Genomic DNA, 15,374 nt, shown 5'->3' with positions numbered 1-15,374 from the left:
AGTCTTAATTCAACAAAACCAATTGCCGCCTCCCCGTCTATGCAAATAGTGATCCATGTATGAGATTATAAAGTATTCATGCAGCTCAGTCAAACTCTGCCAGCGCCATTGCCTGTTCCGCTATGTGGAAACACTCATGGTGAATGGTTAAACTGGATGGATGCTTGTCTAATTTATAACTCTCCCTGACTCTCCCCCTCTCTCTCTCTCTGTCTTAACTGTCCCTCTTTAACTGCAGTAAGCTCTCTAAGTTAGCATAAATTTACTCAGTACGACATTCACCACGCTGTGACCCGGAGTCTGGACCCACCCGGAGGCTCCTGGAAATATTGCATTTAATTAAATCGTGTTATTGCACAAATATTATTTATTTAAATTCGGCACTAAATTGTCTCTAAACCATGTAATGGCTTTCCAGCTGCTTTGAAAGCCTCGGCAGTGCCATTAGAGGCTAATTCAGAAAACCTCCATCTGAGTTCTACCCAGAACACAACGCTGATTCTCCTCATTTAAGATGCTTGCTGGAACAGTGAATCTCAGACATTATAGCCACTTAGAGCAAGATTGCTGATGTTCGTAAATAGAGGGGGGAGAAAAAAAAGATCGACTGGGGGCAATTTCCTGAATAATGCTTTATTTATTTCATTGTAAACACTGACATTGGGGTCTGAAAGTAAATAACACAAGATGGACGAGAGGGAGCGTGTGTTAGAGCAGGACAGCTGAGGATCACCTACCTTATAATGAAAAAAATCAGACAATTCAAAAGGTTGATTGTCCTGTTTGTATCAAAAGAAAATGTTTTGCTAGTGTTTTCTGGGCGTTAAAGAACGTTAAAGTTCTTAAAATAGGTGGCATTTTCCTTTAAAGGATTGCCTTGTCAAACCAAGTTCAAGGTCTTGAGAGTCTATTCTTTTCAAAAGCAGAGTGCGCCATCAAGTGGTTACTCTGTGCTCTACATCTAGTCATTTGCTTTTTGTTGCTTCAGTTGTGAGAAGTCATCATCTTTGGGATTTTCTCAGTAATACAAACAAGTGAATTTTTGAACCTTTAATGTGTTTAATTGTTTTGCTTTTTCATTCAGTTGCCATATAATAACCTGAAGGATAAAGTAGATGAACTTTGTATGAACAGTTTAACTGCACATGTCACAGCATGTTGTTTAACTTGGAAATACTGTAACACATATCACTAATTAGTATTAATGACTTTGAATCAAACTTTGTGGAAGAGAGAGATAAAAAATATTTTATTCTAGTTTTTTTTTTCATTGAGTCAACTGAGAAAAATAAGTAGTTTAGTTTTGGTTGGAAGTATTTAATACTATTGGTTAACACAAACTAAAATCACACACCAACATGTTTAGATTTTGTTATCACATTCAACATTACCGCTTTCCTTCTGGTAGGAGATTTCCACCATACTCCGAAGCTCTGTCTTGATGCTGCAGCGGTCTGCTCTCAGTCTGACGTGATCCAGGATTTCTCTGAGGTCTTCGGCTCTTGTTTTCCTGCTGATCAGAAGGATGGAGCAGCCGGAGGGGCAGAGGAGCTCTTCTCTCTCCAGAGCCAGCAGGTCTGGAAGGTACTGCTGGGGATCGTGGTCCATTAGCACCAGGTTGAAGCCTTCACTGGTCTTTTGATCAGGCTCCAGAAATGAACGCAATGTTGGTATGGCCTCTGCTGAGCTAGACGTCAACACCTGGAACTGAAGAGGATCAGAAAAGTGAAGGAAAGCAGGTTAAAATCTCTCAGTGAGATGTTGGTTTCCTGTTTACGATCATTTCCTGTTTGTGTTTTCCACACTATCTTTTCATTAGGCTGTGGTGATCATCCCCGATTGTACCTGAGAGTGTTTGAAGCCGGCCACCAGTATGATTTCCTCTCCTAGCTCTGCTGTGAGTGGGTCCAGCTCCACTGTGATCAGCCTGCCAGCAGGGGGCAGCAGGCGCAGCAGGCGGACTGAGGTGTAGCCACAGTGCATCCCCAGTTCCAACACCCGGGAGGGACGGACACGCCTCACCACTTCATCCAACACCTCGCCTGAATCAACAAAAACGAGCCTGAGGTTAATTTCTCTGTTGGCTTAGACTAAAGGGAGTGTGGTTGTCATCTTGCATCATAAATAGATGCCGCTGTGCGATGGATGTGGAATTTGGAGCAGTATACGATGTATAATGCGTCTTTCCTGACAAAACACTGGACTGACTCACTTCTTATGTTCCATTGTGGTAAAACTTTCCATACTCATTTTGTGTTTGTGACTAATTACTGATCTGGAATGTCAACAAGATTGATTATTTAATTTAAAGGTAAGGATTATTAAACGGCGGGGAGTGGATGACACAATGAAGAATACAGGTTGATATACTGTGAACACGGGAGCAGCAGTTTCCTCATCTAACGATTTTCTACCAAACTGCTCGTGGGCAGAACAAAGTAATTAGAATAAATCACAGAATTGTCAGTATTATTAATATTATTGATATCATGCTTGGAGGTTAAGACCGATGCAGATGGAGAAAGATGTCTAATGTAAAGTCACTTTTCAGTCGCTGATGTTAAAGCAAATCTCCATAGTTCCAGATTAATGATTTGTGGCTTTTTCATGAAGCATCTTTAAATGATCATTTTTCTTTTACCTTAATTAACTAGTGGTTCAACATATAGCCACTGCACACATTACCACTGCTGTTCTAAACACTGCATGGGAAAACAAAGGAACGAATGGACAGTCGGTGTGAGCAGTCTGAGTTCAGCAACACTAGATAAAAAGGAAAAGGACAGAGCGCCACTTTCAGGAAGCTTCGTCAACAGCAAATCACTAATATCAGCAACATTAGTTTCATCTGTGCTACTCCTTTAATCATGTCCCTGCAGCAGAGATGGTCACATGATTACACTTGATTTTGTTTCTCAGTAATTTTACAACTGTTTTAGTAGCTATTTAACGTTGGTAGGGCACTGAACAGTTAAATAATACAATAAAGAGTCCAGGGCTAACTCACCAGTCTCTGGACCAATGCATAAAGAGGGGTGTGTTTCAGCATAAAGGTCAAAGGTCTCCAGGACACTGTCAACTTTGCCGTGGGTGCATTCTGAGAACACAAAGGCATGGGTGCTCCTCACACACACTCTCCCTCGCACCAACCTCAGTGCCCAGGCCAGAGCTCGATGCCACAGCATGGAAACCTTGTCACAACAACGGCCGGATACCACAATGATGATGACGGCAGAGAGCAGCGGGACAGAAACAGCAATCAGCCACATTTGAATGAGCTGAGTCAGAAACCTCAAAACCTGTGGATTAAACAGAGAGAAGCTGAGATCAGTTTGTGGAAATCAGGCATTTGATTGGGTTCAAATGCCTCTTTCAGAGTGACATATTGGTTATCATTTAATTTTAGCAAGTACCATTTTGATAATCAATTTTAGCTTATTGATTCTGGTTCCTGTTCAATCCAACCTCTGATTCTTGGAATATTATTTCAGCAAGAAAACCATCTTTATTTTAAGCAGATTAATGCTGCCATAAATGATAAGGTACATCACAGTTTTACATTTCTTTTTAGCTGATTTGGACAGGCATATAGCAGCAGTTGATACTGAGTAAACACAAAGCTTAAATTGTCAAAACACCTGTTAGAGTGTTGTAATATTTTACTATTTATTTGTAGAAAAATTAGAAAAACATTGGCCTCTGGCACCCCCTGCTGGCTAAATGTGGTCAGTTGTTTCTATCAGTCAAACTCTACAGCAAGGGCTCTCCCTGAATGAGAAAAAACCTGCAGACTCTCAACCATACTTTTGAGTGATTAGCCACTCTGTTTTTACATGTAATAAAGTGTAATAAATGCATGACAATACATCACACCAAGAGTTTGCCAAATTGTGTTTCATTTGCATTTTCCTTTGCATATTAAAACATTGTTTTGCGAGATGAATATAAATCTTTTTGGTTCCATAAGTTAAATAGTTTCACAGGCACCTGGGACCATAAACAACCAAGACCATACTTTTGGTATCAAACCAAACATGACACAATGGAACAAGCTTGTTTCAAAAAATCAAAACAGACCCTTAACTGGATCTTGAAATAAATATAAAAATAGCTTTTATAACTTTGTCACAATGTTGGTATTAATAAACATGTGTAGTTAATAGTGTTTAGATACTCTTGGTATTCTAATAGCTTACCAAGCCATTTTAACAAATAAAGAAATTTGACACAGAAGTAATAACACAATGGTAATGGTACTTGCCAAGCTGCTCGTCAAGGTTCAGAGTGTGTCCTGTCAAACACAGGTGGGACTATCACTCCGGTAAGTCAAGCATGTGACCAACATATGATAACAGTAGGACTGCTGAAGAACAGACCATGATTTTCTCTTTGACACAGAGAAACCTGCAGGAGAAAAATCAATGTGAAGGAAAACCACACTAAACTGTTTGTAGTATCCAGGAAGTGGACGCCTGAGAGACAGGAGAGAGGTGTGGCAACTGCTGGATACACACAGTAGTCCTGTGTTGGAAAGCTCCTCCTGCTGCTGCTTTTCAGTAGTGCTGCATTTTTCCCCAAGAGGTCAGCAAAGATGCAAGAATATCAGCAACCCTGTGGGCAATACTGGGTGTCTGCACGCCCTGGAAACGTATTGAGTGGCATCATCTAACCTAAAGGCTTCCTAAGATATAGAAGGAGATATCAACTAATAGCCAATGGCTATTAGAGGAATTTTCTGATGCAAAGGGCTACTAAAAAATAGGATGGCAAATCAAAAAAGGTTTTTACCATCTTGACCAGAAAAGCCTGTAAAGATTTTAATGTTAACAATGTCATTATTAATCTTCTTGTATAGGTCTGGTGGAGTGTAACCCAGCTGAACTTAGTTTGCCAAACTTTTTAGCAGCTTAATTATTTTTCTTTTCAGAACAACAAAAACCACAGAAACCATAATTTAGACCGATACCAGAATCAAACTTATGAAAGTATGAAAATACATTGATTGACAAATATAAATACATTTTCTAATTAGTATCATTTAGTTAATTGTTATCCGTAGAGGTCACGGGTGAACCTCAGCTTTGTGTGCCTTTGCTGTAAATCAGTGAACTCTCTGCTCTGTCGCTTGCCCCATATAGTGAAAGTGGGTGTGAGATCCCCAGTGTGTCGCTGCCCTCATTGGCTGGTGGTGGAGCGGCGCTGCTCTGTGTATTTTTGGCCATTGAAGCGAATCATACTGCGGTGTGCAGGTCATGTCAGTCCGGCTGTGTCAAGTTAGCCAACAACCGCTGGATTACTACCAGCATGACAGTGAGGTTTACAACCAAAATAAGAGCCTTAAATATGGCTGGAGGAATGAAAGCCAATGGCCAGCCAAAAAAAATGACATTCAAAAATTCAGCGGTATAGTTTAAAAGACAGAAACTGTAACGACGGGAGCCCACTGACATTATTAGCACCGTTATGAGCTGTAGCTAAATTAGCCTAAACAAGCTAACGTTAGCCTCGGTGAACGTTGTGTGTGGAGTTGCTACAAGAAATGACAGCTACTGCAGTTCACAAACAATGATGGTAACATTTCAGGACATGACCAATATTGTTAATATAAAGTTAACTGAAATTCACTTACCCTGAATTATGTGTACTGATCCGGTTTCCTGTCGATAAGTTTGAGGTGTGTCCTCCTTTCATTTGAAATGCTCTGTGGCACCCTTTGCATACTGGCTTTTGGTTGTCTTAAACTTGTCCCTTGTGATCTGTCTCAAGTGCAAAAATATCCATACATCTGCGTGTATCTTTTATTCTCTTTATATATATTTTTGGTTGGACCGGCCACGGGCCAGATAGCTACATCCGAGAACTTCCGCGCGCAAAACGCTTGTATTTTTTTCCCCCCATTAAAACAAGTCGTACGATAGTGGGCGTGGTTTCATACACACTAGGTTTGCACGTGACTGACTGACTGACTGATGGAGTCACACCATTGGTCGCTCAAATACTGGACTTTTCCGATTGGCCGTTGCTCATTCAAAAATGTTTTGGCGCGAAGAGTTTCTATGACGTAATTGGAGGGCGTTGACGTTTTACCTTACTTACAGGGGTGATTAGTGCCTTTATTCCCCTAAACTGCAGAAGGTAACCGGCCTTTATTTGAGACATGCTTGTATGAAAAGACACGTTAAATTTACTGTATTACACATTAATATGAACCAAACAAGTCCCGTAACTGTTTCAAATTAAAAGCCCAAGAGATGTCAGAGCTCTCCGTTTCAGTGGACAGACACTTTATTTCTCAACAGGGCTCTTATTGCTTTACTCAGGTGCGTATTGTCTCATTTCCAGCTGCTAGCGGTTGTAATGTTTACATGCTAATCAAATCTGCTAGTTTCTTTAGCATACCAGTTACCGCAGCTTCTCTGTCTCCCTCCCTCGCATTCTCTGTTGCTCGATGTGCCTTATGTTTGCTGTGCCTTAGCGTTTGTGGTACATGTAATAAATGTAGTTATTCATTTTACTTGGAAGCAGGTGAGCGGTTCATTACACATTTGAGCTCAGTCCTTGACCATGTACGCAGACAGGCACAGGTGTAAAAGGCCTCTCTCTCCAGCACCATAGGACTAGTTTTTACCTAGTGTTGTTTTCCATAAGTCGCAGTACACCTGTTGCTGCATCCGCACTTGTAACAACACCTGGAAAGGCCAGGTGTTGTTATCTTGCACTGTACTTTCCTTCTTCTCTTCCGGTGTGATATCTGCCTGGGAAGCTTGTAGAGTTATATTGCCTTCATCTCCATTACCTAGTGTATACTGCAATACCAAGTGTTATTTTATATTTGTTTAAAAATGGGCCCAGAGAGCAGAGTCTGCAGCTTTAAACAAGACAGAATGAGGCAGGTTGCTGCACAGGAAAAAGAAATGTGAAACAGGAATCAGGTTTACATTTGAAATTGTCTTGAAAATATATTGGAATATTCTTACTCCACTCTCAGATTTTCACTTTGGCTCACTCAACAATGGATCATATTTAAGAGGCTGATAGTATGTTTTGTATGAAAAATATTACAAGCTACACTAGCCTAACTCAAGCTGTCACATAAATGTAGGTACAGGAATATAAAGTACAATGTTTGCCTTGTTTAAGTAGAAGTTTTGTGTAGCTCAAAATAATACTTCAGAACCGTACTGGAAAAATGTATGTTCCTTTTATTCTTTTTTAGATTATATTAACTTTATTAATCCCACAACTGGGAAATTCATTTACCACAGCAGAAAAATAAACATCTATAGAATAAACATCTATGGAAATATACATAAAAAATACACCAAATATACACTAATAAATACAATACACACAATACACACGATATGTACATGAAAAAGTGCAAGTTTGCACATGGTCAGGAAGAGCAGGAGTTGTTGTAATACCTTTCTATGTTTTTGTTAAAAACAGTTTTTTATGTTGTTTTATTGCACTTTTATGTATTATATTGGCCCTTATGGCTGCTATAATAATCATGATAATAATTATGATTATTATTAACAAGTAATAATTAATGTTTGTTAATTAATAATACTCACTAATAATATTACAATAATCATAATAATAATTGTGATTATTATTATTAGTAGTAGCAGCATTATTATTCTTATTAGTAACGTAATGTCATTTTTGAATGTCCTCAATAATGCAGGATGGTCCGCCATAAAAACTTTTATTTTGAACGCTCACACAGGAAGCCGTGCACGTGCCTCTGGCTGACTTGACGCTGGTTGTGTGCCCACAGACGCCGACAGGAGCGACACCGGAGAGCAGCAACTGGTTCGTGTGCCTCGCCGGTGCTGCTGCTGCTGCTGCTGCTGCTGCTGCAACACCTACAACCGACGGAGGAGGAGAGCGGGCTGACTGACACGGTTCACGGCTAATTTCGGTGGAATACCGCGGCTCTGAGCTGCTTTTACACATTTTTTTTTTTTTTTTTACAGGCTTTAATACTTGAAGACCTGAGCTTCTACGCCAATGGCAAGTCCGGTTGCAGACATAGGACAGTCTCATCAGCATCACCCTGTGCCCGAGTCGGCCGCAGACTCCGCGTTTCAAGAGGCGCAGAAATGGATAGAGGTGAGTGACTGAGTACCAAATACTGTGTGAACTCCCCAGCACCCTGCTTCCCTTCCACCCGCAGGTGTTTTGTTGTAATTGTGTGGCCCTTAGTTACTGGGTTTGCAACCTGTATCTGCAGCGCCGTCTCCTCTAAACGGCAGTTTGGGTTTTATTGCTTCGTCACCTGTTGAAAGGTGACTCAAACAGCAAATATCTGACTCAGATTCCGGCGAAAATCCCAGTTTTATTCGTATGAAGTTCCTGAGATGGGTTACAGTGTCGCTTGCTGGTGTGTTTGTGGCAAATATGCTGAATTTATTCGTGTTGTAATCTTTTTTTAGTGTAACATTCCTCCGTTAACTTGTGTCTTAGAAAGTCCGTACATAGTTAATATTACCCAGAAACAGAGAGCTACACATTTCTACCTGTAATGACATAACCTAGCTGTCCTGCCATAATATTCCTAATAGGATAGTGCACATTTTTGTAGGGACCCTCCTGAATATTGCAGCAGGCTTTCAGTTGTTTTTTGGTGAGGGCCATTGTACAGTAGCTGTGGCTACTGTGGGGCCTGGTGCATGTTTGGCTGAAAACAATGAATGCATCATGTGGAATGGATTTTTGCCTCATTGCGAGCCTGGTGAACAATCACACAAATGAGGTTTTGTTCTGGGAGAATTTCAATCACGACACTTGCCAGCCCCCATTGCATTTGACTTTGTCATCCTGCAGTGAGCTGTCCGCTGGTCAAACTGGCTGATTATCTCTGGCACGCTGGTAGAATGTAGTCTCCACTTTGTAGGTTTACATAAAGGCTTAAAAATCTGATTTTAAACCCACTGTGATTCAGTGTAGCAGGGGCATTGGTAGGGATTATGGGGCCTCTGTAAAGGAGCCCCCCCCCCAACAGGCAGTATATCTTTTCTATTTCCACTTATTTCCTTATATGTATTTTACTGTCATGCTGTGTTTTGTCACGAATGTTATCGCCCTGATTGTTGATAGACGTTTGATAAAGCACCGTGGAAAGCCTAAATTAACTGAGAGGTTCAAGACCCATTCACAAATGTCAGGTGTGTCACTTAATATAAATGTAAGATAAACCGCAGAATCAGGTAAATACTTCAAATCAGGCATGTCTGACAGGTTTCCCTGTGTAGCACCTGCGTTAACCAGCATGAATGGGTGAAATATAAGACAGTGGTACTGGCTAAGCCATATTGTTGTCCCTGCATATCGCTATCAGCTGCATTTGTATTGGTCGGATTGTTCCATCTACCGTTTACCCATCTATTTTTAATGCATCAAATAGTCAGATTTCTCATTGCTACAACTTGACACGCTGCCTCTGTATTATAAGAAGGCAGAGTCTGTAAAAACATGTGTTTTCTTTATACATCTAGTTTAAGATTTGAGTTTATGGATATTTTCAACTTTTAAAATCTTCCTAGTAGCCTGAAGTGTGTTAATATGCAAGTATATTACATCTTAAAGTCGTGTTACGAATGACAGATCCTCCTTTAATGGTGTCAGAGGCCATTACAGGCCTATTTAGCAGCACCAAACTCCTGGGAGGCCCATATCACATCTTTTAAAAAGTCACTACTGACCTAGAATCTCAGAGGCAGCTCGGGGCTGAGAGCTGAAAAGGTGGAAGGGAACTGATACCGCTCCTGTGTTGTTGTTCTTCTATCACCCCTTTCCCCATGGGGACTGATTTCATTACCTATACACACCTGGCGATGGTCCTTCAGTCACCTCAGGGAACCAGAGACAGGTCACTGGTTCCTCAATGAACAGATGAACAAAAAGCCTCAGTCAGCAACCCAGTGGCCGGGTTTTGACTGCTTATATTCAACTGCTGTGTCATATAAGGTGTCAGGACTTGAGGCTAGAGGTTAGAACAACACATCCTCTGTTTGCCATCTATTGCAGGTGACTAATCAGAACATGCAAAGATACAGTGGAGACCTGTGTTTCTGGTGTTGTGCACATCGTCAGCCAATCACCTGCCTTTGCCTGTCTTTTATTCTCATGTTTTTAGATTTGTGCTGTTTGCTTTTAACAATACTTGCACCTGTTAATCTTATATCTACTGTGTCATGGGAGAAACTAAGACTCATATGTGCTTTATTAAAATACTTAATCAAGAAGACGTATAGCTCAAATAGAAGAAAACAATTGCATAGCATAGGCTTGTATTGCAGGGGCGTGTTTGATCACCTCCTGGTGATATTTTAGGGCCTGTTCATACCAAGTTTGCTTGGGTTGATTTTTTTTTTTTTCTATTAACTTTGAGGTTTGTTTTGTCAGGTGAGAATAATCTGAGCTCAGCTGTGCACTAACTGATCACATAGGGACCCGTAAGACTGCTGTTGAAAATCAGATTTATGCTTCTCTGTCGACATGTTCTGGTGGTCCTGCCACAGTTGCATCCGGGGTAGGAACTGATTTATAGTTCAGTGTTGGATTTTATCCTTTTCCTTGCTGTAGCACCACTGTAACGGTAAACGGACGTGTCCTGAATTACCAGGCTGACATGCATTTATAATATATCAAAAGTAATCCTTGACACATGTTGCATCATGGACAAAGATGGCACTGGAAATTACTTACAAATGAGAAGTAGGCTGTTTCCTTTGCATCATGTTTATCTTTCTTTCATTCATGAGATTATTTGCACTTAAATGGCTTTGCTAGATGAGGAAACATAGATAGATTTAATATTACAGAGAAGGAAAAGTTTGCTGGATCTTCAAGTTTTGTTAATTTTTCTTCTTACAAAGCAGCAAGCTCTTATCTTCCAATTAGAAATGAGTCCTCTAAAATGTGTCACCATGGGAACCAAGCTCACACAAATAGCATTCAAAAACTTGATATGAAGCGTTCACACCTGCACTCAGTACTTCCTCTATGGCTGCTTCCTCTCACCGTGTCGTTAGTAACGCAGTGGCTAATGACGGAGTTAAGGCTCTTATGAACTTCAGAGGAGTCTGACTGGTCCTTTGATGAGTTGTGGAAAACCCTCAGTTGGTGAGCTTGATTGATTTGTGTCACGTAGCCACGGGGTGTTTTTGCGTGGACGGAAACCCAAAGAGATGATCTGACTGGGTCTTTTCTCAGAACACACCTTGGTGGTTTGATGAATTGGCTTTCTTCTCAGTGATGGTTGGGAACTGTTGTGCCGCTGGCAAATTCATATCAAAGCATAACTGTGAGACAATAACTCAGTCAGAGCTGAGTATTTTCATCACTTGCCTTGTTATAATTAAAGACATTTCTGTAGGAAAAACATTCCTGATGAATAGAAATGAAGTATGTATTAGAAGAAATTAAATAACTTTTAATTATGGAACAGAAAACTTGTAAATCCAGTTTCACATCCAGTGGGGTGTAATAAGATGTTTTGTCAGTTTACGTAAAGCCAAATACAAAAGATTAAGTTGCTGAAGTGTTTCATGTTGGTTGCCGGTTTTCTTTGAGGAGTCAATCTCACTCAGTAAAAGCAGTGTAAAATAACAAATGAAGGTTAATAGACTTGCAATTAGGTCGTGTTGCCAGAGAAGTTAATACTATATGATTTAAAACTGAGGCTTTTCTAAAACTGCTGCATCTCTGCAACGAAGGGCAGGTCATCTTGGATTGTCTCTGTACTTTAACTTAGTTGTGCAGTTTATCTTGATTTCTTGTCTGAGAAATGTTATCATTGTTCACTGTTTTTGCTCGATAAACAGCTGAAACAATTACTCCATTATCAAGATAGTAACAGTCGCCTCTCAATTGACTAATTGATTAATGATCGCCCATTCGTTTCAGATCTGTCATAGTTAAATCAAATAATCATAATTTAGAAATAGAATATTGACAAATTAAGATGGTTGGAGATACACACACACACATATGCACATAATTTCTTTGGCTTTTGTGTTGTTACATGGGAAGTCAGGTATCTGTAGATGGCACTCCACCTATGTTTAAGCACGTTAAAGCTTGCGTTATGTTTCGAAAATATAAATAATATTTCTCGGCAAGACGTCTGTGTTTTTTTCAGCGCTTGTCTCAACTTGTTCGGAGTCTCTTCTCTATTAGTTCTGTATTGTCACAGTATATTTCTGACTTTCTCTATCGCTGAAATCCCAACACCTCCAAGTCACGGCATGTTCAGCGGCCTGTGATTAACACGAAGTTGCATCGTGACATGCCTGAAAGAAGAAGTGATAACATCTGCATATCAATGGCTGATATCATTCCAGTGATATCATCCTGTGAAGCAGTCAAGTCAACAGATTGATCCTTGTTTGTAAATTGTCTCTTCAGTGAGAGATATTATTGTGAGTGGAGATTTAATCTTCACTCTGCTTTTCACAGTATGTACACATTATTTTATCCCGACACAGGTATTTTTGATATGTGTGCAGGGCTGTAATAGCAATATTTTTCATAATATATACATATATATTTTTTGCAGTTATGTACAGTCTGCCCTGCTGCCAAGTCTGACCCACATTTCACTGCTCTGCTTTCTGTACATTGTACCTTGTGAAAAATTGAAGTTTGAACTGCCGCTCCACAATATCGTATATCGCGATATTTGAGCTCGACTGTATCGAGATACGAAATCTTGCACATCGCCAAAACCTGAAGTCAATACATACAAAAAAATATTTACTCACTAATACAAAAACACAGTTGCAGCCAGTATCCAATCCTGTGTCAGCATTTGTTATTCTTTTAAGTCATAACTGAATCAGAAAAACAAATTTTTTAAACAATAAGTCATGTATTAAGTGTTGTGCAAAGGCGCAGTGGAAAACATCCAACAGGCAGCGGACTACATTGCCAAACATGTTTGCATGATGATTGATTTCAGTGAAATACTGACAATGAGAGCCAACTTAATGTGACTGGAATGAGCTACAGTTCATCAGGCGAAAGTGCCAGATGGGACCAGACTTGATGACAGCTCCTGGTGTTTGCCACGGAAACTTTGAGTGAAACAGCCAGGAAACAATGAACAAAGCCAAGGAAATGGTAAAACAAAGAAAGAAAGAGGATAATCTTTGCCAAGAAGAGAGTTTTTGACACTGATGATGATCCTCACACCCTGTAAGAACAATATACCATCTCGCCACATTTCTGTGTGCCTAGTTTGGCGTGGATATAGATGCATTTGGGTTTTGTGATTGGGTCAGATTGGGTAGAATTTGCTGTTGGAGGTGTATGTGGAACAAGACATCCAGATGGAGTGTTTATCTGTTTGTTTATCTCTGTTAAAATGAAAGAGAAAGTGAGTGTGAGTAATTTTCCAGCCTTTAGCAATACATGTTTTTTCTCCGTGTTCCCCTTGGAATAACAAATAATGTTGGTGTTTTACTGATCAGACCATCTTAAATTTGGCACCAGCTGATACACATTCCCTGAAATTGAACTGAAGCTGTGATTGGCATTCATCATGCCATGAATAGCCTGTGTTGCAGTTGTGATAAGATTATACAAAGTACTTTTTGAATAACATTTTTATTTTTTGCTGCACACTTGCTGCTGGTGAAGACAAATGGGGAAAGGAAACGATCACCGTCTCCTGTCTGATTTTCAAAGAGGGTCATGATAGCCTGGTGTTTAGCAACAGGCCCCCTAACCAAAAGGTCAGATGGTCAATCCCACTGAAGCTAATGCACATTCATCACTATCCGTTTGTGCTGTCAAAATGTCTGTGAGTGACACTCATAATAAGAAGATGAGCTTCATAACTGGAGTATAAGATGTAAATATTCTGAATCTGCACTGGTATGGACTCTTATCTTTGTTGGATATCACATCAGCAACATCTTTTGAAATGCAATACCACACCTCTCTCTGTTTTTGGCCCCGGGCTGTTTTGGAAAGCCAGTTTCATATACATAGAAAGATCTGCAGCCTCTCTGCATGTATTCGTTCCTGAGTCGTTCCGTGATGTCATTCCCAGTTGGGGGCATTTTCATTCTTTCCTACAGAGTGGACTGATGTGTTAAGTGCCGAGCTTTCTTGTCAGATGCACTGCTATGACTACAAGCCATGGAAGAATGTAATTTTAGAAGAAAGTGTCTGTCAAAAGAGGGTGCAGGATGTCCCCCTCATCACTCACCTTAATGCTCTGAGGAGCTGGAAATCCATGGTCTACCACAACCCCCCCTATCATTGACTGTGCCACTTGAGTGATGAGCTTAGAGTCCACAGTTAAGTGTATTATTCCAGGATGAGAATTAAGTTGAAACATGGACATGATTCATTTCAGCCGCTCGTGTCTCTTGCTTGGTTTCTCTGCTCTCACAGCTACATGTTGACATCTGTTTGTGTGTTTATCGTTGTAGTTAAGTAGAGTCCTTTTTAATAATATCTTATAAGATAGAGGCAGCAGCTTTCAAACACATTTAAATACCTAGGAATTTGTAGTAATTGAAAAGCTTTTGACAAACAGTCGACTGTCAGAGTGTAGAGAATACATATCCACAAAGCTTGTACATGTGTCATCTGTTCATTCATTCATGATAAGCGATCAGTCATTGTCAATTTGACCTGACTGTCTTTGATGAAAAGATGCTCTTTTGAATAATTTTTGTAAGAGATATCAGTTCAGTGCACAGATCTTTTCTCTGACCCAGATTTATTCTGTTTTGCATTCTTCAACAGCAAAAAATGCAGCGAATGATGATGTTGAAAAACCACTCAAAACCCCTTTTTCAAGTTAGCTTTGTTAGCCATAGCCTCAGTACTTTGTCATTTATACTGCCTACACCGAGCATCCAAAGGACTATTGATCACAGAGCTCACAACATAACCATACATATTCTGCTCATCTGAGCTAATGCACTACAGAAAGATATAGCTGTTATAATATGATTTAAACCTACCTGCCTTCTTTGCCAGCACATAAATCAGCACTGTATAGCTTCAGCCACTCACACAGATGAGAAATCCCCAAAAGTAAGATGCTATTCGCTAATCCAGTGGTTATGATCTCCTTAATCTCAGCAGCAGCCTTCTGTCCTCTCCTGGTGAAGCAGGGAAAAGAGCCAGCGTGTTGTGAACACAGTGGTATTAGTGAAAAGGCAAGAACAAGGGATTAGCAGATTGATTCTCATTTACACGCATGTATTCTGCTATTCCAGCCCCCTAATACAATTATTTTTTCATACTCTTGCTCCTATCGTTTTAAATCCTGTGAGCGCTGTGGGAGGCCACAGTTTGTTAGAAATGATCAGAGGCTTTCTGTGTATTTGAGCAGGTTTGGACAA

General features: G+C 40.2%; 2 protein-coding genes across 10 annotated transcripts in view; one reads left to right on the top strand and one right to left on the bottom strand.

The window, feature by feature from the left end:
* Window positions 1-1,035: 1,035 nt before the first annotated feature.
* LOC111644682 (transmembrane O-methyltransferase homolog) lies at window positions 1,036-4,465 on the bottom strand. The gene is made up of 4 exons (XM_023393627.2): window positions 4,262-4,465; window positions 3,008-3,299; window positions 1,846-2,042; window positions 1,036-1,707 (listed from the first exon to the last, which is right to left on the bottom strand). The coding sequence occupies exons 2-4, from the start codon at window positions 3,267-3,269 to the stop codon at window positions 1,363-1,365; spliced, it is 804 nt and encodes a 267-aa protein (XP_023249395.1). The 5' UTR covers window positions 3,270-3,299; window positions 4,262-4,465; the 3' UTR covers window positions 1,036-1,362.
* Window positions 4,466-7,812: 3,347 nt separating this feature from the next.
* Window positions 7,813-15,374, top strand: part of LOC111644671 (LIM and calponin homology domains-containing protein 1) — an 87,551-nt gene continuing 79,989 nt past the window's right edge. For 6 of the 9 annotated variants that reach the window (XM_087170249.1, XM_023393615.2, XM_087170250.1 and 3 more), the window contains exon 1: window positions 7,813-8,118. In XM_087170249.1, coding sequence (XP_087026375.1) covers window positions 8,017-8,118 — 102 coding nt within the window. In that variant the 5' untranslated portion in view covers window positions 7,813-8,016. The remainder of the gene's footprint in view (window positions 8,119-15,374) is intronic. The other 3 variants (XM_087170254.1, XM_087170253.1, XM_087170256.1) reach the window with 3 other exon arrangements.

This window comes from Seriola lalandi, unplaced genomic scaffold (assembly GCF_002814215.2).
Source record: "Seriola lalandi dorsalis isolate HSWRI2012SDOR001 ecotype SW California unplaced genomic scaffold, Sedor1 jcf7180002054940, whole genome shotgun sequence".
In the NCBI taxonomy this organism is placed as follows: domain Eukaryota; kingdom Metazoa; phylum Chordata; class Actinopteri; order Carangiformes; family Carangidae; genus Seriola; species Seriola lalandi.
Note: the sequence above shows the minus strand (reverse complement) of the source record. Positions and strands in the feature narration are given on the sequence as shown.

Coding starts and splice junctions, on each gene's coding strand:
- LOC111644682 (XM_023393627.2), bottom strand. CDS start 3,269: ATGTGGCTGATTGCTGTTTCTGTCCCGCTGCTCTCTGCCGTCATCATC. Junction 2,043..3,007: donor ATGCATTGGTCCAGAGACTG/GTGAGTTAGCCC, acceptor TTGTTGATTCAG/GCGAGGTGTTGGATGAAGTG. Junction 1,708..1,845: donor CCGGCTTCAAACACTCTCAG/GTACAATCGGGG, acceptor GATCCTCTTCAG/TTCCAGGTGTTGACGTCTAG.